The following is a 26,289-nucleotide window of genomic DNA, read 5'->3' on the forward strand; positions in this document are numbered from 1 at the left end:
AAAGACCTCATAGACTTTTTCTTTACGTGAGATGTTCCTCAGTGATCCTGACCCCTCCTCCTTCTTGGTCAGAGACACTGAACGGAACTGTCTGAAGCCAATGGAAAACACCGAATCTGACACTTTTTCTTCAGTGGACTGACTTAGAATCCACCCTCCCTTCTGCGGATGACAGCGATGAGGGAATTTCTCAGTGAATGTAACAACCAGACTCAGGCAAGGCTCCCCTTCTTAAAATGCCACTCGAGTGAGAACGGAACCAGATGGGCCACAGAGATGCCTTGGCGGGAACTCTGGTCACAGAATCAGCACGTGTCTCTGAACTGGTTTTGTTGTCTGAATGTGGGCAAGAAACAGTGACTCTTTGCTTACTGGTACCTCAGCTTATAGAATGGGGACAAAACGCTTATCTTTTCCCTTTAAGTTGGAACAATCAAGAAGGACTCAGAGATTCCAAGAATTTTGTAACTGCATGTACGTGATGACTACATGTACAGAAAAGCAGCTTGACTGCGCCCCCTAGAGGCCGTTATGGGTATGCATTGCTGTGCAGGCCATCCACCATTGAGACCTGTGATGGATTCCAAGGGCCCCACTAGATGCCTAAAACCATAGACAGGGACGAATCCTGAACAGACTACGTTTTTCACTCTCACAAAACATACCTATCATAGCATTTAACTTATAAGTCAGCCGCAGCAATGAGGAATAATCAAATGATAGACCACAATGCAAGTTACAGAGATGTCTCGCATAAAACACCGAATTGTGGTGTTCTTGGAATTCTTATGAAAGGGCGCTGTGACTACAGGACCCAGTGAAGAGAAACAAACGATACGGTGACAGCAGATTTTATAACTAAGATGATAGCAGGTAAGAAATGGATGGGTACAATATGCACTGTGGATACATTGGACAAAGGGATGATGACCCAGATGGGACAGACTTGGGCAGCCTGAGATTTTATCACGTTACTTAGAGTGGAGGGATCATAACATAAAACAAACTGATTGCTTGTGTTCTGGCTAATTTTGCATCAACTTGAGTCATCTGAGAGGAGGGAACCCAAATTGAGAAAATGTCATATGATCGGGTTGCCGGTAAGCCTGTAGAACATTTTCTTAATTAGTGATTGATGGCGGAGGGCCCAGCCCATGTTGGGTGGAGCCACCCCTGAGCTGGTGGTCCTGGGTTCTATAGGAAAGCAGACTGAGCAAGCCATGGGGAGCAAGCCATGGGAAACAAGTCAGTAAGCAGCATCCCTCCACGGCCTCTGCATCAGCTCCTGTCTCCAGGTTGCTGCTCTATTTGAGTTTCTGTCCTGTCCTTCCTTCAATGATGGTTGACAATGTGGAAGTGTCAGTCAAATACGCCCTTTCTTCCCCAGCTTGCTTTTCGGTCATGGTGATTCACCACAGCAGTAGAAACCCAAACTAAGCTAGACAGCTTGTTTGAGACCTTTCCATTTGCTAGTCTTAGACCATGGTTAACTGTGGCTAGCTGAACCCACAGAGTCAAACTGGATGAACAGAGAGACTACAATCACTCACCTTTGGCATCAAAGCACTGGGATAGCCAGTACTTCCCGAACACAACATCCATCCTCTCCCCATGCCGACACACGAAGAGACATCGCTTCTGGGGCCCAGGCTGGCTGTTGACTCTCAGGGGCTGCAGGGGAAGAAAAGCAAGGAGTAAGCAGACACCCTGCACCCACAGATGGTGCACCCTGATACCCAGTGAGAGGAGCTCTGGGACAAATTCTGCCAGTATATGACTCCGACAATCTCCCTGACCTCCCTGAGTTCAGTTTGGCCTGCCTGTAAAGCGAGGATAGTAAATTCCTCCTACAGACGTCATAAATTACTCTCAGGTGCCTAAGAGATACCTGCAGGTGCTTTGAAATAGGAAGGATTAAGTGCCATGCTCTTTGCTGCCCCCTACTGTAACAGGAGGGCTACTTAAGGTACAGGTCATGGGTCAAACCTGTCCTTAATGTAGAGATGATCATCCAGAAGGGCAGCTATCTCCTCCAAAGGGATACGTCATCAGTTCCTTCTAGGAGGGAGAAATTCCATCTTCACAGGTGTCTGCCTCATGCCTAGTTTATATCCAGTGCCCTGCTGTGCACATTTTTTTCTACAACTTTATTATTTTTGTCTATGGGTTTTTCGCTTGCATGCATGAATGGGCACCAAGTATGTGCAGTGTCCACAGAGGCCAGAAGAATACACTAGGACTGGAATTACAGACAGCTATAAGCTGCCATGTGGGTGCTGGAGTCTTTTGGAAGGGCAGCCAGTGCCCTTACCTGCTGGGTCCTCTCTCCCTCCAGCCACATTCTGTATAGCCCAATCATCATGTGCACTCTGTTATCTGACTACATAGATTGATTTTCTAGAATGGGCTCAGGGGGTTAAGCTGCAGCTTCCCAATGGCGACTTAGACAAGTTGAGTCAACTACTGGCTTCCACAGCTGCTAGCGGCACGGCACAGAAGTTTCTCCATCCTTCCTGCTGATGCATTTGATGTTCCCAGTTGCCTTGAGCTGCCAGGCCCTTGCTAGCCACCACCCTTCCACTGGCTTCTTTTTGCTTTGCCAGGGCTAATGGGTGGACTGGTGCTGTGGACTTTGCCACCTGCTTTCTTGATGCTCTTTAACTCAAACCCTGGGCTCCAGACAAGTGTATCTCCTCCGTTTTCACCCTGAACATGCTAAACTTTCAACCTGTCTCTGTTTTGCCTGACAGCTCCTACTCCTCCCTTCAGCCTGTCTCCCAAGTTTTTATCAAAAGATACTGAATTATCAAGTCCAATGACCACGCTAAGAACCTCACTCTACTGATACAAATATGGCTGTCATCCCTATTGTGAGAGAAAGCCTCCTCTTCCTTCCTTGGGATGGCCTTGCTTCCAAGCTCAGGCCCACATGGCAATGCCCACAGGCGGCACCACTCACCCTTCTCTTCCTAGTTCGAGACTACTGTGTGTCTTTTATGACCTTGTCTCCCCGTAAGGTTAGGGACCCTTTGAAAGAAGCAAGGTCAGTGCTGAGGATGGTCTTCAGAGCATCCCGACTAGATTCGAGGACACGACATGACCCCCATGGTCAGCCTCACCTGCATGGGCTGGCAGATGATAGTGAGAGGCGTCGTCTCCCCGAGTCCTTGGTCCTCATACTGTCGCCTCTCCAATACCCCATCACCAAATGTGAGGGAGCTGGGTGACACGGTATTTAAGATGGAGTATGAACTGCAGAGGAAGGAGAGGAAAGGGTTAACTGCTTTGGCCAGGAGTATGGGAATTAGCACAAAGGACTGTCTTGTCACATGGTGTTTGGGAACCTGAGCAGGAACACCCATCCCCAGGCAAGAACATCTTGTTTTTGACTGAAGTCTCATAGTTAATAAACAAGGGGCGGACAGTTCTCAGAGCTGAGAACAGATGCACGCATCTCTTTGGGCAGGGATGGGGCCCAGTGATTCTAGGCTTATTAGGATGCCACAGGCAGGGCTGGCAGCAAATACACGTTAAAGAATAATGAGGTATCAATTATGTACCACTGTTCCAGCTCTTTCTGTCGCTGCACTGAAACAAACAGTTCCCGCTGCCTTTAATCTTTTCCATGGCAATTTCCATCCGAGGAATGCGAGGGGAGATGTCTTCCCAGCGCCACTTGCCCGTGGCTATGAGGCTCAGGAGCAGAGTCTTACCCCTTGTCCCTCAACCTGCCTTCTTCAGCCTCCAGCACTGTGCTCGCCTCCATAGCAACTTCAAGGAGATGATTAAAAGCTGGCTTATTTCAGAGGAGCTGACTCCTGCCAGATGTTTGGAGCTGTGAGCCAAGAACTCTTATTTCTGACTATGCCACTGTAACTTTGCAGGCCCACAGGCGCTCTGGCTAAGAACAGGACTGTCCAAACATGCCGCACTGAAAATTTCCGCACACAGTACGGCTCTCCAAAGCTTTCTCTACTGAGGGCTGCTATTTAAATACGGCCACTGGGCAGATCCAACAAACATCTCCCCGGTCACCGGGCAGTCTCAAAAGGAAGTATTTGAATTTTTAATTTCTCGCGCTTGGTAAAGCCTGCTGTGCTCAACCAACTCTGGGTTTGTGTCTGTGAACCCTGTGATCTGTGCAGGCACCCACTCTGCAGTATTTGTCTTTAACACAGTATGCATATTAGAATTTTATGTTTGAATTTTTTCCCATATTTTCTAAAATCAGTAAGAAAGCTGGTTTTCGGGTTTTTAAAAATTGCCTACCTCTAGTTTTTTGGTTTGTTTTTTTTTAAAACATATATTCATTGTGCACAGTACTTAGTTTCATAAGGACATTGTCATACAAGTACATAATGTACTTAGATGCTGGGTGTGGTGGCACACCCCTTCGATCACAGCACTCTGGAGGCAAAGTAGGCAGAACTCTGACTCTTAAGTCAGCCTGGTCTACACAGCAAGATCCAGGACAGCTACACAGAGATTCTGTCTGGTGGTTGTGGTCTGGGTACACAAATATCTTATTTCAAAAAATGTTGAGAGGCAGGCAGATCTCTGTGAGTTCAAAGCCAGCCTGGTCTACAAGAGCAAGTTCCAGGACAGGCTCCAAAGCAACACAGAGAAACCCTGTCTCGAAAAACAAAACAAAAACAAAAAATGATAATGTACTTTGATCACCCTTTCTCCCTCTACCCCATCTCCCCCCCAGTTCTCTGAACTCCTTTAAACAGTCTGATTTCTATGTTCATGTCATACCTATGTACGTATGTACGTGTATGTGATTTTATGTACCTGTATAAAATTTAAGATAGACAAGTAAGAGAAAACGCGCAATATTTGCTTTTCTGAGTCTGACTTAATTCATTTACGATAATAATCTCCTATTGTAGCTACTTCCCTTCAAGTGGACATTGTTTTGTTTTCCGCTACATCAAATCCCACTCATATTTACCACATTCTCTTTATTCTCTCTTCTGCTGAAGACACCTAGCCTGGTTCCATCATTTGGCTACTATGACCAGTACTTCAATAAATGCTACTGTATGCTGCCTTAAAGTCGATGGTAAATACCCATGAGTAATACAGTCAGATCAAAGGTTAGAAGTTGATTGGATTTGTGTTTTTGTTTTCAGGATATCTCATGATTTTAGAACTGTGGCCTTTTGGATTTGTGTTTTGGATTTGTGTTTTTGTTTTCAGGATATCTCATGATTTTAGAACTGTGGCACACCTTTTGTCCTTCCTAGTCCCCCATACCTCCGCTTTCCCCCTACAAATGACAGACCAATTTTTGTTTTCCTTTGAGACAGGGTTTCATATAGTTAGTTCAGGCTGGTTTCCAACTCTACACATAGCCAAGCCTGGCTTTAAACTCCTGATCCCCCTGCTTCTATCTCTTAAGGGATGGGATTATAGGCATGTACCACCATGCTCAGTCTCTATGATGCTGAAGATCAAACCCCAGGCTTCAGGCATGCGGGGCAAACACTCTATCAACTGAGCTGTGCCCTCAGCCTGACGATATGTTCAGGCGAAGGTGTCAGACCCTGAGAGATTTGCAGCCCTGTGCATACAGATGCACGAAGGTGCTCCTGGCTGCACCCTGCTCCCGACAGGCCATGGTCCAGAGTCAGAGAACCAGAGGCTTGTATCTCAACAAGGCATGTCTATTCAGTATGATGCACAGCACAGTCAAATTAAACCTGTAATGAGTGAATTTAAGTAACTATAGCTCAAGGAATCCGAGCCATTCACACACTCTAATAGGCCAGCTGTTCTGCTTTATTTTAAGCAGAGAGCCCCCTCAAAGGCATACAACTGAAGAAGCTTCAGTCTCTCTGTCTGGCTCATCAAAGCTTCAGGCCTTCAACGTCTAGCTGTCTGGAATCATGCCGACATCTCCCTGGGCTGTGTCTGTAACGTCTTTACTTTATCACAGCTGGGAAGAAAATGATAGGGCCTTTCTCTCCCTCCAGTTCCCTTGGGGAGGAGAATGGCAGCTTCCTTGCTGTCTTCAGTGTCACTACAATCAAAGGACCTGGCTCCCCCTGAGACAGGGCGGGGACAGTGCCAGACCAGGGTGGAGAGGATGCAGGTCTGATACCCAGAACCCCTTCTCAGGGAATAGAAAGATGCCAGTTCCTGCCTAGAACATGCTAGGCCTGTCTGAAGGCCAGAAGCTCACCCCACTGTAGAGGACAGTGGGCCACCATCACCCAGAAAATAGTTAGGGACACTTAGGGACAAATGGCCACCAGAAAGAGCAGCGAGAGAGCATTTTCTTAGCCATCCAGAAGGCTGAGGAGCACCAGGTGGGGAGAGGTACAAAAGCCACTGACACCCCAAGTCTCTGGACACTGCCTTAACCCTTTCTACAGTTTTTCATGAAGCCAGCCAGGGTCCAGACAGGCGGCTCATGTGTCTCTCCAGGACTGTCCATCTTTGGTTAGGCTCCCGTGAGAAGATCTGTCTTACAGAGCTGAGCTATGCCTCTGCGAGTTATTTTTAGCCCTGGCGGTAAGCATTCAAGTACAGCTCACCTATGGGGATATTTTTACGGAAGAGACCTTCAGTTTAATGAGGTCTGGTAAACAGAGACAGAAAAAAAAATCATCAAAACCCTAGTGGGCGTTCTGTAGACAGTACTGCTGTAGTTACCACAAACCTCGGAAAACTGACCTTCCCTGAAGCCACCACTACACCCTCTACTCTCCATGCAATGATTATTTCCTTCCTGGTGGCCCAGAGAAGTAACTCAGCTTGGGCACAGTCTGCACCGCTGGTATACGAGAGAGCTAGGATTTGGATATAATGCGACTAAAATTCAAGTTCGTAATCGCAGAGCCTCAACGCCTAACCCTTGCATCCGGACACTCTTCGCAGAGCCAGCGGTGAACCTGGTACTTTAACTGAAAGCAGAGTTCCCAGGAGATAACATCAACAACTGTCTTCACAATAAAAGATAACACACAGACCTTCCATGGTGCCCTGAGTGAGGTCAGTCAGTTTCCCCTACGGTGGAGCCTGAGTTCTAGTTCAGGGAGGAGGGCTACACAGAAAGTCTTACAAGGGTGAGCAGGACTTCATGTGTGTGCTCCCCCACATCTAGCCCCACTGCTTAACAAAGAGACCCACAAGCTGTGCTTCATCAAGCAAATTCTTCAGTTCTCAGTATGTGCGTGAGCCACTTACTGGGGAGATGTTCTGGGAAGTGATTTGTCAGAATAGCAACGGGGGGGGGGGGGTGGGGGAGCTTAAACTAAGCTGCTAGCACGCTGCATGACACGATTCAAGGTCCCATTACTGTGTACAAAGTCCACCCCAAACCCAAATGCTATTACAAATGTGATACATGGCTGTATTTTGTTTTACTTGAAGAGTCTCTCACTGACCCGAGACTCACTAGTAGGTTAGGCTGGTTGAACCCACCCACCTCCCACCCCCATTTCTGCTTTCTTAGCACTGGGGCTACAAGCTTTACCAGAGTGGTCTCTCCCAGCCCTTCCTCATTTTTATGGGATAAAATGGTGATTAGAGTCTCAACTTCTATATTTTCAGCTTCAGAAACATTAAAACAAAACTGGATGCTTGCGGGCATGAGACTTCTGGATGCCTGTGGGCTGGGGACAGAGTGCGGTGGGGTGGCACATGAGGCAGAGGAAGGAAGAGGCTTCTTTCCCATCTTGAGTGTGTGGTTTGTCTGGGAACCTTCTTGGTTCTTTTGCCTCCTGGGAAAATAGGATGCAGAAGTCACCCTGCTCTGGTCCCTTCTAACAGAACAATGGGAGGTAAGAACACAAGGCTTTCAGGGCTTCTGCCTCTCAGCAACATTGTCACAGGGAAGAAACAAAACAGAGGGAAAACCAAACCTGCATGTGAAGCCTGGCAGCTGGATTTGAGCTCCCTGGGGCGGAGAAAGTAGCTTTGTGTTCCTGTTTATAACCGGGACAAAGCTGGCCATACGATGTGATCCATTTTGGACACTGGACCCCAGTGTGCGCTGAGGACAGCAGAGTAGTGAGGTGGCTGTCACCTCAATAAGGAATGTGAGGAATCATACTCCTGTTAAGTTCCAACAGGTGCCTGTCACCTTGAACACAGTGTCTGTCGCCTGAGCACATTCGTGCCAGGTCTGAGGACTCGCTTAGGGTCACCTAGCAAATGAGGGCTACATTTAGGTCCCTAGATTTTATAGTCTCTTTATGTCATTGATCGGGCTGACATAGATGGAATCTGTCTAGCTGCTCTGAGAAGCGCCCCGCCCTCAGAGTAATGGCCCAGGTTGAAGTAGACAGAAGCCCAGAAACAGTTCATGCTTGGCATGAGATGTTGCTATCTTCCAGCCAGAGATGGAGAGCAGCCACTAGGAAGCCAACCAGGTGGTGTCACCGACAGGGGCAGGAGAGTAGGTCTACCTACCCATGGAAGATCCAGGTGCTACACTCATCCGCCTTGGTGATATAATTCTCTGGAAGCAGCCCCGAGCAGCCGGTGGTCAGCGAGGTGCCGTAAATCCAGCCCTCGCTGGTGCTGGTCTGTTCCATGGGAGACATGAAGATGAAGTCCCCAGGGACCAACTCCAGCTCATCATCGTTCTGAGGGGAATAGGGGTAGATCACCTGTAACGTCTGCAAAAAGGAGAGGACATGTGAGACCCACCCACCATCCTCTGGAGCACCTCAGTAGACCAGAGTCAACACACACAAAAACCAAGTGTGCTATGAACAGGAGTCCCTGGGCTCACAGGCTCTCGGCACATCTGGCTCCTGGTCAGAAAGCTCCTCCTCTCACCAGGGTCTTATGGGTAGGTGTCTGGTGTTCCAGACCTCCCAGCCATGCTTTTACTTCATGTCAGGACTCAGAAGTGGGTTTCAGGAACTCATCAGAAACCTGAAAGGTTTTTCTGGGCAATTGCTGGACATACAGACATTCATTTCCCCTATTCTAGCTGCTGTGCCAAGCACTGGGCAGAAAGAATTGTGTGAAGAAACTTGTCTTCTACACATGCTCACAGACAGGCCAGATGGAGAGTCAATTGTATGGCCCTAATTTATTTATTATTTGTGTGTGTGTGTGTGTCTGTCTGTCTGTCTGTCTGTGTGTATATATTCCATGCTCTTGCATGCAGGATCCCTTGCAGGCCAGAAGAGGGCATCAAATCCCCTGGAAGTGGTTACTGTATTGTGAGCTGCCCATGTGGGTACTGGGACCCAAACTCCAGACTTCTGCAGGAGCAGTAAGTGCTTCTAGCCACTCTGGAAGGATGGCTTTTTCTATGTGATTCATCTGATAGAGCAAAACAAACCCGTAACTTCAAGGCTCCTTAAGCCCCACAATTGTAACAAAGACCTTGAAAAGAAAGTTCTTTCTCACAGACACCAGTGTGTGTATCAGAGGGTAACCAGCTTCCACCAGAGAACAGATGGAAGCCACATGTCCTTTTTCTGAGCTCAGACAAGACCCCAGGGCACACATGAGGCCAGGCCATGTGGCTGAGTTAGCCTACTTGGAGGGGGTGCTTCCTTTCTTGGTGTATAGAAAAGTATCCCAGACCTAAGACATTTTTTTTCGCTTTAGACATTTGTTTTGTATTTTTTTTTATTACCAGCAAGAGCTTTCAATAGGAAGGAAAACTGTATCCTATTTTATTTGTTTCTGGACAGCCAGAAAGGAGGGGGAAGCTTTCACAGCCTTCCCTAAGGCCCCAGAGGTGACAGTGACAGGCGTCTGGTTCTCATCTGCTGAGTCTTCAGCTTTGATCTCCACCAATACCTAGACTATGAAAGTTAAATGAGGCGCCCTAAGAAAATGCTGGAGGACAGAAGCATGGGTACTTCTAGTGATCCAGGACTCCTGGCTCTTGACTGAGGGTACTCTTTGCAGCCAGTCATGACTCTGGGGCCTGAGGCCAGCATTGGGTGGCCTTGTGAACTAGCCAGCTGCTGACATCAAGGCGAGCCACCAAAACATGTAATAATGAAAAGGCTCTGCTGGTGAAGGGCTGAGATGTGCGATTGGGGTTAGCCTGGTCTATATCGTGAGTCTAGACAAGTCTGGGCTACAGAGCGAATTCTTATCTCAAAAGAAAGCAAAATAAAGCATCCAACAGAACCAAATAAACCATTTTCTTCTGCAAAACTCTAAAGAAAAGAGCCAGGAAAGTGGTTTCTCTCAGAGAATGAAGTTGATAACGCATAGGTTGTCTCCCTGGTGCTTCTAATGAGGGTGCATGCTTCCGTCTCTAATTCTCCAGTTATCTTTAGTTGCTTGCTGGCTGCCTGTCCTCTGCCCACCTCCTTTCTCCCTCTCCTGTCCCTCTCTGATGATCACGCAAGCCAAGGGCTCTGCTGAATTGTTTTAAAAAAAATTGTCTTCAGAGACAAAGAATTATTGACTAGAAATCTTTCACATTCAATTCTGGTCATGTGACGATGCAGGGACTGGCAGCACAACTGTTCCCAGAACAGGACACAGTCAACCCCCTCAGCTACCCGGGCACAGCTTAGGTAGGGCTCAAAATCCCCCTAAGCCTGGTAGAGCAGCCTTCCCTCAGAAGAGCTCAGAGAAGTAGCCCTTCACGCTGAGCATCCTGCCTCAGCTACCCCTGGGAACATCAAGGCGTAAGGAGGATCAGAGACAATATATCCTAGGCATACATCAGAGGGTCAGTAAATAACTTTGGTTGATTGAATTTATAACCTAAAAGTGAAGAGAGTTCATCAAATCTAACAGTACAGCTGGAGGCCGGGCGTGTAACTCAGTGGTGGAGTGTGCGCTTGCGTACTCTGGGTTGGGGTACAGTTCCCAGCAACAATATAAAAACGAATAATAACCCAGACTCAAGTACTCTCTGCTGCTTTCCACCCCAAAAGTAGATACAAAAACTCAGCCCACATCTGAGGGACATGAGACCTGGGCCTAACTTGCCCTGCATTGTGCCATTTCCTTGTTTTATGTTTCGTGTCTCTTTCTAAGAATTCTTGAGAGCTGGCTCAGCAGCTAACAACATGGGCTGCTTTTCTGGAGGTCCTGGGCTCAGGTCCCAGGACTCACATGCTGTAACTCCAATTCCAGGCGATCAGATACCCTCTTCTGGTCTCTATGGGTACAGCACACACATGGTACAAAGACATACATGCAAGCAAAACACCTATACACATAAAATGAAAACAACAAACATTAAAAAAAAATGATTCTCGTGCCATGTTTAGCTTCTTCCTCCCTCATTATACCATAGAGACCAACACAAAGGCAGCTGACCAGAGAGAAGCTGGAAGTGTGGGATTTCTTCGTGGTACCTGCCTTGTGCTAGCTGTTAGGGTGGCTTCCCGCAGGTCTCCCACATCCTTGCAACAGTCTAGGAAAGATTTCCACCTTAGAAAGGGGAAAACTAAGAACTGGGAAAAATATATGCTTCTGTGTGCCCATTTGGTGTGTGCAGGTCAGAGGCCGATGTTGAGTGTTTTTCAATTACCTTCTACTTCATGTTAATTCTGTGTTTGTGTGTGTCTGTGTGTGTGTGTACCACATGTGTGGGTGTCCTCAGAGACCAGAAGAGGACCAGTAGAGGCAGCTGTGAGCCCTCTGACATGGGCTGGGAACTGAATTTGGGTCCTCTGGAACACAAGTACTTGTAACTGCCGAGCTCTCTCCATCCCGACACTACCTTATTTTTTAAGATCTCTCATTGAGGGGAGGACCTAGGACTTACCACAGGGCAGGGAACCCTGACTGCCCATTGGACTGGAGAGGGAGGGGGAGAGGAGTGGGGGGAAGGGGAGAAGGGTGGGAGGAGGGGGGGAGGTGGAAACTTGTTTTTTTTTTCCTTTTCTCAATAAAAAAAAAGAATTATAAAAAAAATTATCTGCAGAGATGTGGTCCTCCCACAAACAGTCTACTTTGAGACTTTAAGACAGCAAAGATGTGTTAGGGATCTACCATCCCATTACGAAGCTGCCTTCCACAAAGGACCCTTTTCTTAATTCTGTCAGTGTCCATATGTACATTTTCCTCTTTGGAGGTGAAGTTTTTACCAGAGTGAACATTAACAGACAGAGAATAAAGAATATCTTTTGTTAAGCTAAAAAAAAAAAAAAAAAAAAAAAAAGAGATCTCTCATTGAACCTGGAGCTTCCTGATTTGACTTGATCGGCTATGTACTAAACTCCAGGAATCCTCCTGTCTCTGCCTCCCAATACTAAGATTATAGGTGCCTTTTTTTTTCCTTCTGTAAGTGCTGGGTTGCTGAATTCTGGCGTTCAGAGTCAGCTCCCTAGCCTACTGGTTGTTGGTTCCGCTTTTCAGTTGGTTGGTTGGTTGGATTTTTTGTTGTTGTTTGTTTTGTTTTAGTCAAGGACTCAAGTGCCCAGGCTGGCCCTGTACTCAACTGTGTAGCTGAAGACGACGTTTAAATTCCAATCCTCCTGCCTCAGGGAGTACAGGTGTGTACCACCACACCCAGCTTCACACAACTGTGGGAACTGAATCCAGGGATCGCGCATGTATTCAAGGCAAGCACTCTACAGACTGGGCTACATTCCTAGCCTGTGAATGACAGAAATCGTAGCTGTGAATCTAACTACGGCTAAAAACGAGCAAGCCAGGTTCGAAGCAGAAAATGGAAGCTCCAAAATGTCTACTTTCTGTTTTTCTTCCCTACACGTCTGTGGCTGGTTGCTCTAAGCGCTTCAGCTCAATGTCATCATGAACACGGAAGGGCCCATGTGAGCTACAGCCAGGCACCCGTGAGTCTGTACTTGAGAATCTGACACAGCAGAAGGATAACACATCACAGTTTTCCTAAGCAACACCGGGCTTTGCTCTGTGTCCTTGCTTAAGTCAGTCTCCTTCTCTGGTTGTCAATTCCCTGGCTAGAACACTCTATCAAGCCTGCCTCCTGGGGACATGGAGGACCAGTGTGGGAGCGTCACACACCCAAGGGACTCCAGAAGATCAGAAGACCCCAAAAGGAACCTAGAGGGGAAGTGGATGCCTTATCAGAAGAAACCGTCATAATTGAGCTTTCACAAATAAGAGATAAAGGGGGCTAAGCTATTTTTAGAAAATAATTCATGTGGGTATTTGCTGCCTCTGGCCTGCTGCACAGACTGAGCAGAATGTGGGTCGTGAAGAAAAGCAGTTACCCTTGGATTTAACTGGAGGGCAGTGTTCATTAGAACACAAGCCCTGTAAAATTCCACAGCCACCGTCTCCTCTTACAAAGGTGACTTTTCCTGAGGCCTGGCATAATCACACCCCCTCCCCTTGACCTTTTATTCTGCTTTTGTTTTTGGAAAAAAAGAGTCTGAGGAGCCACACCTCTCTAGTGTCCATTAGGGCTCCTCTGAGGTGATTCCAGGAGGCGCTAAAATTCCTAAGATCAGATTTAGTCCGCTTAGTCCGTCTCAGGGAGAGACCAACATCCAAGGGTGTTCTCATCAGGAAGTCAGGCCAAGCCTGCCCTCAACACTCCCGAAGCACCTACCTCACACCCCGAAGCTTTGGTTCATAGAATGGATCTTTCTTCTTTCTTTCTTTCTTTCTTTCTTTCTTTCTTTCTTTCTTTCTTTCTTTCTTTCTTTCTTTCTTTTTTTTTTTTCAAGACAAGGTTTCTCTGTAGTTTTGGAGCCTGTCCTGGAACTAGCTCTTGTAGAACAGGCTGGTCTCGAACTTACAGAGATCCGCTTGCTTCTGTATCCTGAGTGCTGGGATTAAAAGGCATGCGCCACCACTGCCCAGCCATAGAACGGATCTTAACACTTCCCAAACAATCAGGTTGCCTGGGTGCAGCAAGAGGTTCTGTTTGTTTCTGTTCTCTATTTTTCCATGTTAAGAATGCATAAAAAAAAAACCAAACCTGCCAAAAGGTGATGTATGCTAACCACAAGAACTCTGTTGTTGAAAAGTTGGGAAAAATTGCAACTACAGCTTAAGAAATGTAATTAAATTTGAAGAAAGATTTTCATCTAACTACAGTAGGTTCTCCACTAACCATGGGGTTCATTCCAAATCCCAAAAGGTAGGCCTGAAACTGCAGAGAGTGCCAAACATACCCTATCTGTGTTGTGTAAGCGTATAGTAGAAATTTGTTTCTATTTATAGCTATGGTCAAACTTAACTTGTAGGTTAAGGACAATAACCAATAACAAAATATAGAGGCTCTAATAATACACTGTAATAAAAGTTATCTAAAGGCTATGAATTTGTGTGTGTTTATATTGTATATGTATGAGTGTGTGTGCCAAGGGTACGCCCCTGTGTGCTTATACCTGTGTGTGTGGAGTCCAGAGAAATAGGCTGGATGTTTTCTTCTACTGCTCTCCTCTTATTCCCGCGATCCCGAAGCTCACCATTGTACATACACTAGCTCCTAGGACTCATCTGCCTGCCTCTCAATGCTGAGCGTACAGGCACATGGGTCAGCATGACTGTCGGGAATCTGAACTCAGGGCTTTGTATTGGCACAGCAAGTGCTCCGACCCACTGGGCCATCCCCCGAAACATAAAATAATAGCTTCTGATAACTGAAACCATGACAGAAAGGGAAGCAGCAGACACGCGGGTCTGCCATGTATGGTCTTTCTTTAGACGGATCACCCAGTGCTGTTGGTCAGAAGACCTCTGTTCTGCTCCCTCTCTGGCTCTCAACTGGTCTGCTGTGCCAGTGACACCTAACCCGAGTCTCCATTGAGATAAAAAGAAGATAACCGCTTCCCTTCTGAGAGGCACAGGACTGACTGGAAAGCCACGTTGATCATATCTGAAGAAGGATGCTAGCCTTATACCCATTTGTCTAGATTGGATTCCATCATCGTCACTCACACCTTCCACTGTGGTGTCTGCAACTTCTCACAAGGAACCAGATGAGTTTTCTTTTTATATTTGTCTGCCCTTTCCCTTGCTGAACTCAAAACTCTTTTCGTATAAATGTAGCATGTGTGTGTGTGTGTGTGTGTGTGTGTGTGTGTGTGTGTGTATGCACTCACTGGAGGTCAGAGAATCTGATCGACTCTGGTCTCTCCTTCTCCCATACAGCTTCCGGATGCAAACTCAGGTTGTCAGGCTTGATAGCAAGCACCCTCACCAGCAGGGACATCTCACTGGCCCTTAACACCCAACCACACCTCGCATGCTCTAGACACCAGCCTATCATCCGATACCTATGGATTTTGCCTTTGTAGGTTTTAGATTTTGGTTTATTTTTGTCTTTATGTGTTCGACTCACCTCAGGTCAGGATAATGCCTTTTTTTTCAACATCAAAAGCTTACATAAATATAATATTACATTTTCACTGATATATTTTCTGTCTGTCCTCCATTTTATTCCTATGTCTCTCCAAGAAGGCTGACAGGGCAGACAGAACATGAGGATGTTATCTAGCTGAACCATGTCACACTCGCTAAACCTCTCAAGGAGTCCTCAGAACCTCAATAAAACCTGCCCAGTGACTCCTGGCCAAGCGCTCACCCGCTCCCCTTTGGTCCCCATCGCCCTGTGTCCCACCGTCAGTTCTCCTTGGTCTTCATCTCCCTGTGTTGCCAGCAGCAAGTACTCCTTGTTCTGCTGGTACCCCTCCCTGTGCCTGGGGATATGCAGGGCTACAGGGAAACATTACCTCGTGGTTAGCAAACCGGATATCCCGAGAGAATATGGTGGCCACCCAGTCACACCCAAGCTTGACATCGATGTTCTGGGCGAGTTTCTCCAGAGTGGGCAGGTGGCTGGCTTGGAAGTGGTATGCCAGGGTCACATGCAGCTGTTTCTTATGAGGCTCCACGTGCACTTCTGAAAAAGGGAAGGCAGGGTTCGGGGGTTAGAATGAAGAAACTGCAGCAATGCGGGAGACAGAAGAAAGGGCACAGAAAGGTGCCCCGAGACGTCCTGTTCCCCATCTAACCAAGAAGAGAGGGGCGGCAGTGAATTGAAGGGGTGGATCCCAGGCCCCGAATCAACCCGCTGTTCCAGAGATAGAAAGCCACACGACAGATGGCTTTTCTTCAGGAGCTGTGGATGAATTCCGGTTAATCTTTTAGGCTGACTCCTCCCGACAGGTCTAGGGTTCATCACCAGCCCCACCATTCAGATGAAGAAAAACGGGGAGACCTAAAGGGCCAACATGATTGATGTGGAAATACAAAGCAGGTTTTGTAACGGTGTGACTGTCTTCGTCTGGGATCCAGAGTCCTGGATTCCAGGAATGTGGTGGAAAAATGAGGAGGGCAGAGACACTTGCAGTATAAAGTAGGCTCCCTAACAACACTTATGTGAACAGTTCTTCGTAGGGAGCTGTTATAGAGTGTGGCAGCCTCTCCCGCTCCTACCCACTGGATGCCCGGGGCATCCCCAATATCACAGCAACCCAATCCACTTTTCACATTGGCAAATCTCCCTTTGGGGTGACAGCGCTCTGGGTTGGGGTCATTTGAAGTATGTACACCATTATTCTAAGATGCTAAATATAAAGCAGAACAAATTTACTAACAGGAGAGAAGTGTTTGATCTCCTCTTTGTATGTTACACAAGCAACAACTGTCTACTTCCCAGGTAGAACAATGAAGAAAACGCAACAAAAAGAAATTATGGAATTGGAAGAAATGAAGGGATATAGCAGAGGAAGCCGATCTTCTGAGTTTGGGCCTTTTCCATTATACTCCAGGGTGTTTCTGTGGCGTGAGTCCACAGGACAGGTGCTAGTGTTTTCGCTACCCACACTCAGGGTCTTTGGTACTTGCTGATGAAATGACTGCACACGGCTGAGCCTTCCCGAGCCACCCAGAATGAAGAGCGACACTAAATATACTCGTTGGAGGAATCTGGGTGAACCAGTAATTCTCGACTACACAGGCATTAGTTCTAGGGCAAAGACATAATGACCTACTTTTCACAAAGCTAGACCAGCTGGGTCAGGGCCGTGCAGTTCCGCAGATCACCACCAGGGAGCACCACAGGGACAGAGCCGTGAAACCACCAAGTTCTTAGTGGCAGTAGATTCTCAGAGAGGGACTAGCAATCTCCTACACAGAAAACAAGCTCTTTGACTGTCTCTTATTCCATATGCGCCGTAAGACTCAGCCACAATCCCGCTCTTCTCATGTAAAAGGAATATGGGGCTTGTGTTAGTTCTTGCAGTGATATAGTGGGCTGATAATAGCTAGTGGGGATTTCAAATAAAAATAAGTCCTTAAGGACAATGGGGGAGATTCTCTCTTTGTTAGTCTATCTCTTTGAAATGTTCCACTTCTCCATTGAATCTAGCAAACCCAAGGCAGGTCCGTGGGAGAAAGGGGCTCTCAGAAGGGGGTCCCAAACCACAGCCAGTGTCTTAAGGATCCACAGTCCTTTGAAGAGTACATGTATTGTGACCCTGTAGTTCTGCAGTGGCTTCTGATTACACTCTTCCTCGGGCCCAAGCTCAATGTGGGGGCTTCTCTGAAGAAACGCCACACAAGCAATATAAATACTGCTGAAGGCTAGGAGACAAAGGAGTAAGTAAGTTCTGGGGCTTGGAGTGGGTCTTCCTGTCTCCTGTCATTCCTAAATGTGTGGTTGGGGGGCTGGGGGTACCCCCCCCCATTCCATGCAGCACTTGGACTCAGGGGCTGGGGATATAGCTTAGCTCAGTTCAGAGCCTATGCATGAAACCCTGGATTCTATCCCCAGGACCAGGGAAAACCAGATGTGGTGGTACACAGCTGGAATCCCAGCACCCAGGAGCCAGGCACAGGGTTAGAAATGCATGGCCCAGCCTTAGCTACGCATCAAGTTTGAGGCCAGCCCGGGCTACATGAGACCCTATCTCAAAATAAACTGTACAGTAAACTAATCCTCTGAGCCAACACTCTTCAACTTGAGGACTTTTTTCATGATCTACTAGAAAGCGGCTCTGCTCCACTGTGCCCTGCGCTGCGGAATGAGTGGTCAGACCCAGATAAAAGCATGCAAGGGTAGGAAGCACAGAGGATGAGAACAGGCTCTCTTAGATCTGGCTGGAGGAGACGGAGACACTACAAAGGGCTACATTTATAGTTCAGTGGGAACAGTTAAGTCCCTGGGAGTCATGACACAAGCCATGGGTAGGCTCCTCAGTAGGTCAGCAGGACAGAAAGAAGTGTGACATGTCTGTCACAAGGGATGCCGGGTGTGCTTTGCCACACGGGTCCATTTCCCCATGATCCCTCCACCTCCCGACTCCAGCCAGCTCCTTTGCAGAAGTTACCATCTGATCATAAAAGTCCCCATACGTCATATGTGGAAGGCTTGGTCACCAACCTGTGGTACTACTGGGAGGAGGTGTAATCTTTAAGAGGTGGAGCCTATAGGGAGAACTTAGGTTATTTGGGATGTGCCTTTGAAGAGGACATTGGGACCCCAGCTCCTTGGGATTGCTGCAGACTGCTTTCTGGTCTCCTTGAGGTGAGCAGGTTTGTTCTTTTATGCATCCCTACTGTGATATTCTGCCTCAACCCAGGCGCCAACCACCACTGGTTGAGAACTGTGGGACCGTGAGCCAAAATAAATCCTTTCCTCTTTGTAGGGTGATTGCCACACAACCATTCCCATGCCTGCCCTTTTGACCTCTGACCTTGGGATCCAGGATGACGCAGATAAACGTGGGCACTTACCTGTTTTGGACGCGGCCTCTGCAGCAAAGTCAGCAGCGAACTTCTTGAGGACCTCAGCGCTGTCTTCCTTGACGAAGAGCCCGATGAAGTTGGAGGAGGTATAGAGCTCCAGAGGCAGCGGGGCAGAGAACTTACACTTCCAACGGCTGACAGTAGTCTGCAGGGCTTCCCCCAGAGCATCCACCTTGCTGTCCTCGCACTAGGGATGGAAAACAAGCAGGCTTTGATCATACAATTACTTAACTGGCACCACTGTCCACCAGGGAGGGAAGAGCTGCAGGCTCTCAATGATCCAGACACTGATTATTATCCTTGGGCAAATGAAGCTAAGGGGTGCATCATGACATCTCTGCCCACTCCCCTTGCTCTATGGTGGCTCCTGCGAACCTTGCCAGAATGGCATCTGATTGGTTAATCAGAAAATGAAAGCCAGGATTGGCTTTAAGATGTCCGTTAAAGGAAACACAATTTCAGAGGGGTAAACAAAAGCATGGTAAGAAAAGTTAGAAGCAATGTGCTGTGTACTAGAAAACTTTAGGGTTGGACATAGGGTGCAGTGTTAAGTGTTCTTTCCTAGTGTGCAAGAGGCCTTGAACTCAATCCACAGAACCCAAAGGAAAACAAGAAGAGGAAGGCAGGAGCTAGTCAAGTTCTTACCACAGATAAACAACGATGACGGGTAATGCATATAGGACTAGCTCTATCAACATTCTATAATGAACACATATATTCAATATTCATGTTATATGCTCTAATCTATCAAGTAAATAAAAAGTTCTTGGGCCTGGAGAGATGGCTCAGAGGTTAAGAGCATTTGTTGCTCTTGCAGAGGACCTACATTCGGGTCCCAGCACCCACATGCTGGTTCACAACGGTTTATAATGCCAGGTCCAGGGAATCTAACACCCTCCTCCGGCCTCTGTGTGCACCAGGCATGAAAACGGTGCACAGACATACATGTAGGCAAAACACCTATAAACATAAAATGTATAAAAAACCCTAGAGGTTAGAGCAGAGGACATAGCTTAGTTGGTAGAATTCTTGCCGGGTATTTGGGAAGCTGAGGAGTCCACCTCCAATAGCTCAAAATTGGGGGGAGGCAGGGAATAAACTGGATATTGAGGTCACATCTGAAAACCCAGCACGAAGAAGGGAAGAATAGTGTAAGATCACCCTCAGCTATATTGAGTTCTACGTTAGCCTGGCATACCTGAGACCCTGACCCCTGACCTTGAAAAAAAAAAAGAGACAGAGCTAGGGAAACAACCCATTGTGAAAGAGCACTTACTCTGCAAACATGAGTTCAAATCCCCAGGACCCACATAAAAAGTCAGGCATGCTGGAGATGCTCATAAGCCCAACACAGGGAGGCTGAGCTACCCAGAGCCTGATAGCTGGCTACCCCACCAGCCTCACTCCCCAAGTGAGTTCCAGATCAGCAAGAGACCCTTTTGCAAGGGAGTAAGGCAGAGGTAGACAGAGGAGGATGCCTGAGAGTCAAAGGAGGAGGAGAAGTGTGTGTGACAGTGGGGAGGTGGGGGGCAACAAGCAAAGACACAGGAACACAGCCTCCAGCGCTCTTTCCGCTGCTCCTTAGACAACTGCTGTCTCCTCCTCCACTAGTCTGGGGAGTGGTGATGTCATCCACCTACCCTCCTTGGAGGGCTCGGAGAAAGAATGAGTCTCTAAAACTCTGAATGCTTTTCTGCAAGATCCTGCCATGACTAAGAGGAAGTGACAGTTGATTTAATTCTCAGAGTGAGCTGCTAGAGACAAGGGGTTAGGAACGTGTCTTCTATCTGAGACACACACGAACGGAGGCCACGTTCGGAAAAAAAAAAACAAAAAACAAAGCAAAATGTATTCTGAAGAGGCTACCATCCTGTTTCGTGTGGAACACACGTGGGTAGGTCAACCCCATTTCCATGAGAGTGGAAGCAGATGACGTGTACTTCAGACATCATGGGAGGGAGGATTGATTTAGCCCCTAAACAAGCTTCTCCACAGACAGAGTTTGGATGAGGAACTGTGGCGGGCGAGGGTTATCTTTCAGTCTCTAGAAAACTCCAGTAAGGCCCCGTGGTGCTGTCCGCATGTTCTTGTCTGTAACCCACTTATCTTGTGCCCCTCCCCCTGTTTCTCGCCCTCCCTGCTCTGAGAGCTGGCCAGCCACAGTGTCACATGCCCGTAATCACAGCACCCGGGAGACTGAGGCAGGAGGATCAGGAATTCAAGCATCAGGGGTTTCAGGTCATCCTCCATGATGCTGCAAGTTTGAAGCTGAGCTACATGAGACTCTGTCTCAAAACAAGAGAAAGAAAAGAAAATAGCTCATGAGGAGTACATGCCGTGTAAGCATGAGGAGGTGGATTTCCATTGCCAGAACCACGTAAAAAAGCTGGGTGGGGCAGCACGGGCTGTAATCCCAGCATCAGGGAGGCGGAGACAGGAGAAGCTCTGGGATTTATTGGCCGGCCAGCCAGGCTAGACCCCTTTATGAGTTCCAGATTAGATGACAAGGTGGATGGATGGCTTCTGAGAAACAACACACACACACAAAGAGAGAAAGAGAGAGAGAGAGAGAGAGAGAGAGAGAGAGAGAGAGAGAGAGAGAGAACAGACTGTGACTCCTATCCTCAGAGTGGACCGAGTAGACAGAAAGCATGTATGAAATTACGTCAATGGCTGTTCAGGTGCCAGGCCAGAGTGTCACTCACAATGGCTCAGGCTTGTCCTTCAGGTTGTGGAAGCGCATGGTTGTCCTGACACACTAAACCTGGACATTCCAGGCCTCAGCAGATGTCAGGAGTGAGCAACTGGGGTGAGGCCCTCACTATGGACCACACTGACCCCTGGGGGGGTCCACCCAGTGTGCCAAGAGCTCTTGAACATTTCCTTAGTCTTCTCGAACAGCTCCTAGCTTCAGTCCTGGTCCCCGGGGCTGTCTGGGACACTGGGGGCTGGGGTGGAGGTAGGGAGAGGTGTGATGTAGCTCACCATGAAGAACTGGCAGAGAGTGATGTGGGGGAAGATGTTGTGGGCCTTGTTCTTCCCACAGATCTGCTTGGACTGCTGCCAGAAGTCAGAAAGCTTCTGGGCTAATGGGCCAGTTGGGCGGAGGTAGAGGACGTACTCTCGCGGCAGGGGGTCATCCAGGAAGGGGTCACCAACATGGGAGAACAGCCTGTGAGAGAGAGAGCCAAGAAAGCCTCACTGGAGAACAGTGCATGAGGAAGATCAGAAGAGGCAGGCCCATCCCTCTCCACGCTTCCCACCCCCAGGGCTACGCGGACAAGGATTTCCATTTGTGCTGGAAAGATCCACCCTTCGAAGCTTACACTCCCAACCAACTCTCAGATGGAGAGAGACTTCTGTTCTCCAGAGAGTGGTACTGCTTCCTCATCCCATAACTCCCTAAAAAAAACCCCCAAAGCTGCTCTCCAGGAAGCATCCTTGGGTTAACTCCAAATCCCGGCCCCACAGAGTGTTTTCCCTGCACACATTCTGTCCTTCAGCTCCGTCTGTGTTGGAGCTCCTGGATCTCCAAGCAAAAAGCAGCTCCAGGAAGGTGGCCTGTGGGCTTCTCTTGGGAGTGACATCCTGGCAAACGAGTAAGTAGGACAGCTTTCTAATTGGTCAGCCTGGCCTTCACACACGGATACTGAATCTTGAAGAGACTGGCAGGGCTTAGATAATGTGAGCCTCTATCTGGGAGGATTCTGAAAGCCTTAAAACAGATCCAAGGAGATACACACACCCTGGGGCCAGGGCAGAGGAGGCAGGCGACTTGACAAGTGGGCCTGTCACATTGGGCTCATCCCCCTCCTGGAAGGGTCCATTAGAAAAGATGGCACAGCCGCACTCCTCACAGACACTCAGAGTTAATTACATGCTATCTTCTCAATTTATTTATCTCATACCAACCAGTCACATGCTGCTTGAACGCTTCTTCCTCCCGTGGATGCCAGAGCTTTTTGTCTGCAGAGAGAAATCAAATATCTATTGTTGGTATTTTTAGCCTTTCTCTCAGCTTCTCTCACTGGGGAGGAGTGGGCAGGGGGCGACATCAGAGTTGTGTTCCCAGCACTGCTAGGTGGCATAGGAAAGACGCCTGAAGCAGGGGCTCCCCAAGGGTCACAGGAAGGCAGATGGAAGTTAGGGCTCGTCATTAATTTCCACACAATTAGCATCGGATTTGCATGCAGCCTGACATCCCATACCATCTATTTTCGGTTTCCACATTAGGGTTTTATTTTCGCTTCCCTAAAAGTTGTCATGTCTGCACTTCTCCTCCTCGATTTTCACCCACTCGTTTCCAATGACCTAGATCCCCCCCCCCACAGCTGAGTCTTATTCACAGCCCTTGAGGGATGGGTGAGGAGGCGGAGCCTATGGACCTGGAGAGGTGGAGCTAAACGCTAAGGAGACACTCGGATAAACTCACTTCCTCCTTTTCCACTTCCCAACCACCCAGGTGGATCCATTATCAACAATTTTACAGACATCTTTGGGGACCAATGATATTGGATGAAATAGAGATGGCGGAATACCATTGGTTACTTCTGGAGAGACTGCTCTTGGCCCTCCTGATGGTGGGCTAGCACCTACAGGAGACTCACAGGAGTGAAGCCCTGCATACAAGCTTTCCGGGAGCACTGCAAGGCCAGGTCTGCCAGAGCCACAGAGTTCTGGGTTCATAGCCAGCTTTGGTGCTGACCCACGCTTCCATGGATTCATGTACACGGGCTTATAAGTTGCTTCTCACTCCCAACTGTTTCATCAGCACTGTTCTGGGTACCGGGGAACCAGATTTACATGGTCCGTGTCCCCATGGAATTCAGCCAAGCAGGCAGGAAGACAGGAGCTTTAGGCTAACTATTTGATAGCACTGGGAACAAGAGAATGGAGGGGGCTGGGTACAGTGGTGCACACCTTTGATTCAGCACTGGGGGAGGCAGATGTCAGCTTGGTTTTCATAGTGAATTCCAGGCTATCTAGGGCTACATGGTGAGATCGTCTCTCAATAGTAGTAATAGTAGTAGTAGTAACAGTAACAGCAATAGCAATAGCAATGGAGGGAAAACCTGAGAACTGTGACAACACACAGAGTCTAATGACTGCTCCAAAGAGGGGCATTGTAAACTGGAGGGTGTTGACTCCTGGGGGAAGAGAGTGGTGGCTGTCATGGTGGAAGACACCCAGTGCCTCTACTCTGTCATGGAATGTGAGCTGACTGATGTACGTGGAGCCTTGGGCAGTGCTGACACATCACAGGAGGCCAGTCACTTTCAAAAGGAGTCATCAATAAGTCATCATCTTCGTCCCCCTTCCAGTACACTGACTTGGGATCCTCGGGAGAAGGGAAGGATTTCAATGGAACTGTCACTCTTTCCGGGTATTCTGTTCACCTGCGGCACCGGGGTCTTCCTTTCTCTCGTGACACCTCTATGGACCACTTAGGACCACGAGTACTGGGGGAGTCTCTGGGTCAGGCTGGGAAGGGCCTGAGACATCATTTGAGAGTCCAGTTTCTTCAGTCTACCAAGGGAAGCTCCAGTGGAGAGAAGGGGAGAAATCTCTTTCCAAAGCATCCTCCCTGCAGAGCACAGGGCCTAGTATTCTGTTACCAGCTGAGAGCTAAGTCAGGCCTGCCTTTCCTCCCAGCCTGGCTTGCCTGTGGTCAGCTACCTGGATGAGCACTGTGAAAGACAGGCTTACTCACTAAGAGGAAGTCCCTGAGAAAGGGAGCTGGTCAAAAGGCTGGCAGCCTCTCACCCTCCCCACCTTTGAAAGGTACTCCCCAGGCCGAGACCCCTGCCTCCCTATTTTAGGTAGAGAAGCCACCTATACACAGAAAGCCACCAGTTGTGAGGAGCTGAAGGCTAGAAACTCGAAAGGATTTAATGTCCCCCAAAGGACTCATTGTCCCAAAAACAATCAGAATAAGGAAAACTCATTTTCACCCAGACAATGTGCGATTTATATAAAGCATCCAATTTCTTTTTCTTGCACCCTTCCCCCCATGAAATACCTCTGACGGAAATTTAATTTATTTCTTTGGAGGAGCCATAAGAATCCTCTGGAAATGAGAGATCTAATTAAGTTACGGTCTCCCTAACTTAAAAGGCTTGTTTTGGAGAAGGTTCAAAGGGAAAGAGTGGAGGAGATAATGGAAGGTTTGAGTGTGATAAGTCTGCGAGAAAGGTTAAGGAAACCCCAACAGTTCTTTCTGGGGGAGATGAGAAGGAAGGATTTCATTCCGTGGAAGGCATCACATTTAACACACCCCGACTAACGAGGGTCAGCTTTGCTGGCTACAGCACAAAGGGCTGTGGGCCACGAGAGAGAACTTTCTAGAAGAAATAAGTGTTGAACCTTTTAGAACCTTTCTGTTTTAGATTTATTTTTACTTCATGTGTATGTTTTATCTGCGTGCATGTATATGTACTACGTTCACGCCTGGTACCTGCAGAGATCGGAAGACTGCATTGGATCCCACAGAACTGGAGTTATGGATGACTGTGAGCCAGTGTAGAAACTAAGAAGCATCTGGTCCTCTGGGAGGGCAGCAAATGCTTTTACCTGCCCGGCTACCTCTCCAGCTCCCCCTCCGAAGACAACTCGCAGGGGTTGGTGCTCTCCTTCCATAAGGGATTAAACTCAAGTTGTCAGGCTTCGTAGTGAACACCTTTACCCGCTGGTCCTTAAATGGATTTCTAAAGGTTTCTAGAAAGTATTTATATGCCTGAAGCAGAAGAGTGAAATTCCCTAGGAAGGGAAAACCCCATTCCTATGGAGCCTAGAGGCCCAAAGCAAGCTGGTTACAATGTGAATTGAGCCTGTTCCCAGAACTCTGCCCACAGAACAGACAGACATGGAACAGTGGCAGAAGACTTCCAGCTCTGCTCAGCCGCTGAGCCAGTTGCCATAGAGCGCCACCCCCACGGCCCACCCCCTGGGGCCAGCGCCAAGGGCAAGTGGGAGTGTGCCGAGTACAGCCAAGCATCTGCTCCCCTCAGAGCAACTCGGGGGCTGCAGAGGGCTGAGACCCTCAGCAAAGAGAGAGCTGCCCCTTCTGCCTGGAGAGTCCAGTCCGGCCCTCGAGTCTCAGCGGGGCACTGCTGTAGGATGGCCTCACCTGAGACCAGTGGGACAGCCTGAGAGTTCCTGACGCTCTGTCACATGGTCCATTCCGGTCCTAACTCACATCTAACATTCATTTGTAGCTGAACTCAGGTGACACAGAAGCAAAGGCTGATGGGACAGGTCAAACAGGCCACTGTGAAGGCCCTAGTCACTGGGAGGAACCAGTAGTGTCACACCAGACACCTGTGGTCTGCTCTGCTAGGAGCCCTCCCTTCTTCCCAGCTCCCAGGAGCTTCACATCTTTGGGTGTGGAGGTTATGCCCCAAGGTCATGCTTTAGAAGGAGGTTTACAAAGTGCCTTTCCCACTGGTTTGCTTGTGACCAACAGCAACAGCAGCGTCTGACTCCCTTCTTTCCCCTTCCTTCTTCACCTCAGTCCTTCTCTTTCTCCTCGGCTCTTCCTTTATTCCTTTCTGCTGTCCCCCCATCCCTCCAAATCCAACACCCCTGCCTGGAACTCTGCACCATCCCTCCAAATCCAACACCCCTGCCTGGAACTCTGCACCATCCCTCCAAATC

At 48.3% G+C, this 26,289-nt stretch overlaps 1 protein-coding gene across 2 annotated transcripts in view; it reads right to left on the reverse strand.

The window, feature by feature from the left end:
- The window catches only part of Ubash3b (ubiquitin associated and SH3 domain containing B), a 142,975-nt gene that overhangs the window by 14,218 nt on the left and 102,468 nt on the right, over positions 1–26,289 (reverse strand). The window contains exons 2-8 of one of the 2 annotated variants that reach the window (XM_013346323.2): positions 22,549–22,602; positions 21,622–21,808; positions 18,625–18,823; positions 15,618–15,787; positions 8,422–8,630; positions 3,120–3,252; positions 1,551–1,671 (exon numbers count right to left, since the gene is read on the reverse strand). In XM_013346323.2, the coding sequence (XP_013201777.2) occupies positions 1,551–1,671; positions 3,120–3,252; positions 8,422–8,630; positions 15,618–15,787; positions 18,625–18,823; positions 21,622–21,808; positions 22,549–22,602 (1,073 nt within the window). Of the gene's footprint in view, positions 1–1,550; positions 1,672–3,119; positions 3,253–8,421; positions 8,631–15,617; positions 15,788–18,624; positions 18,824–21,621; positions 21,809–22,544; positions 22,603–26,289 lie in introns of both variants that reach the window. The other variant, XM_026779228.1, reaches the window with a different exon arrangement.

The sequence above is a fragment of the Microtus ochrogaster genome, chromosome 5 (genome assembly GCF_000317375.1).
Source record: "Microtus ochrogaster isolate Prairie Vole_2 chromosome 5, MicOch1.0, whole genome shotgun sequence".
Taxonomy (NCBI): domain Eukaryota; kingdom Metazoa; phylum Chordata; class Mammalia; order Rodentia; family Cricetidae; genus Microtus; species Microtus ochrogaster.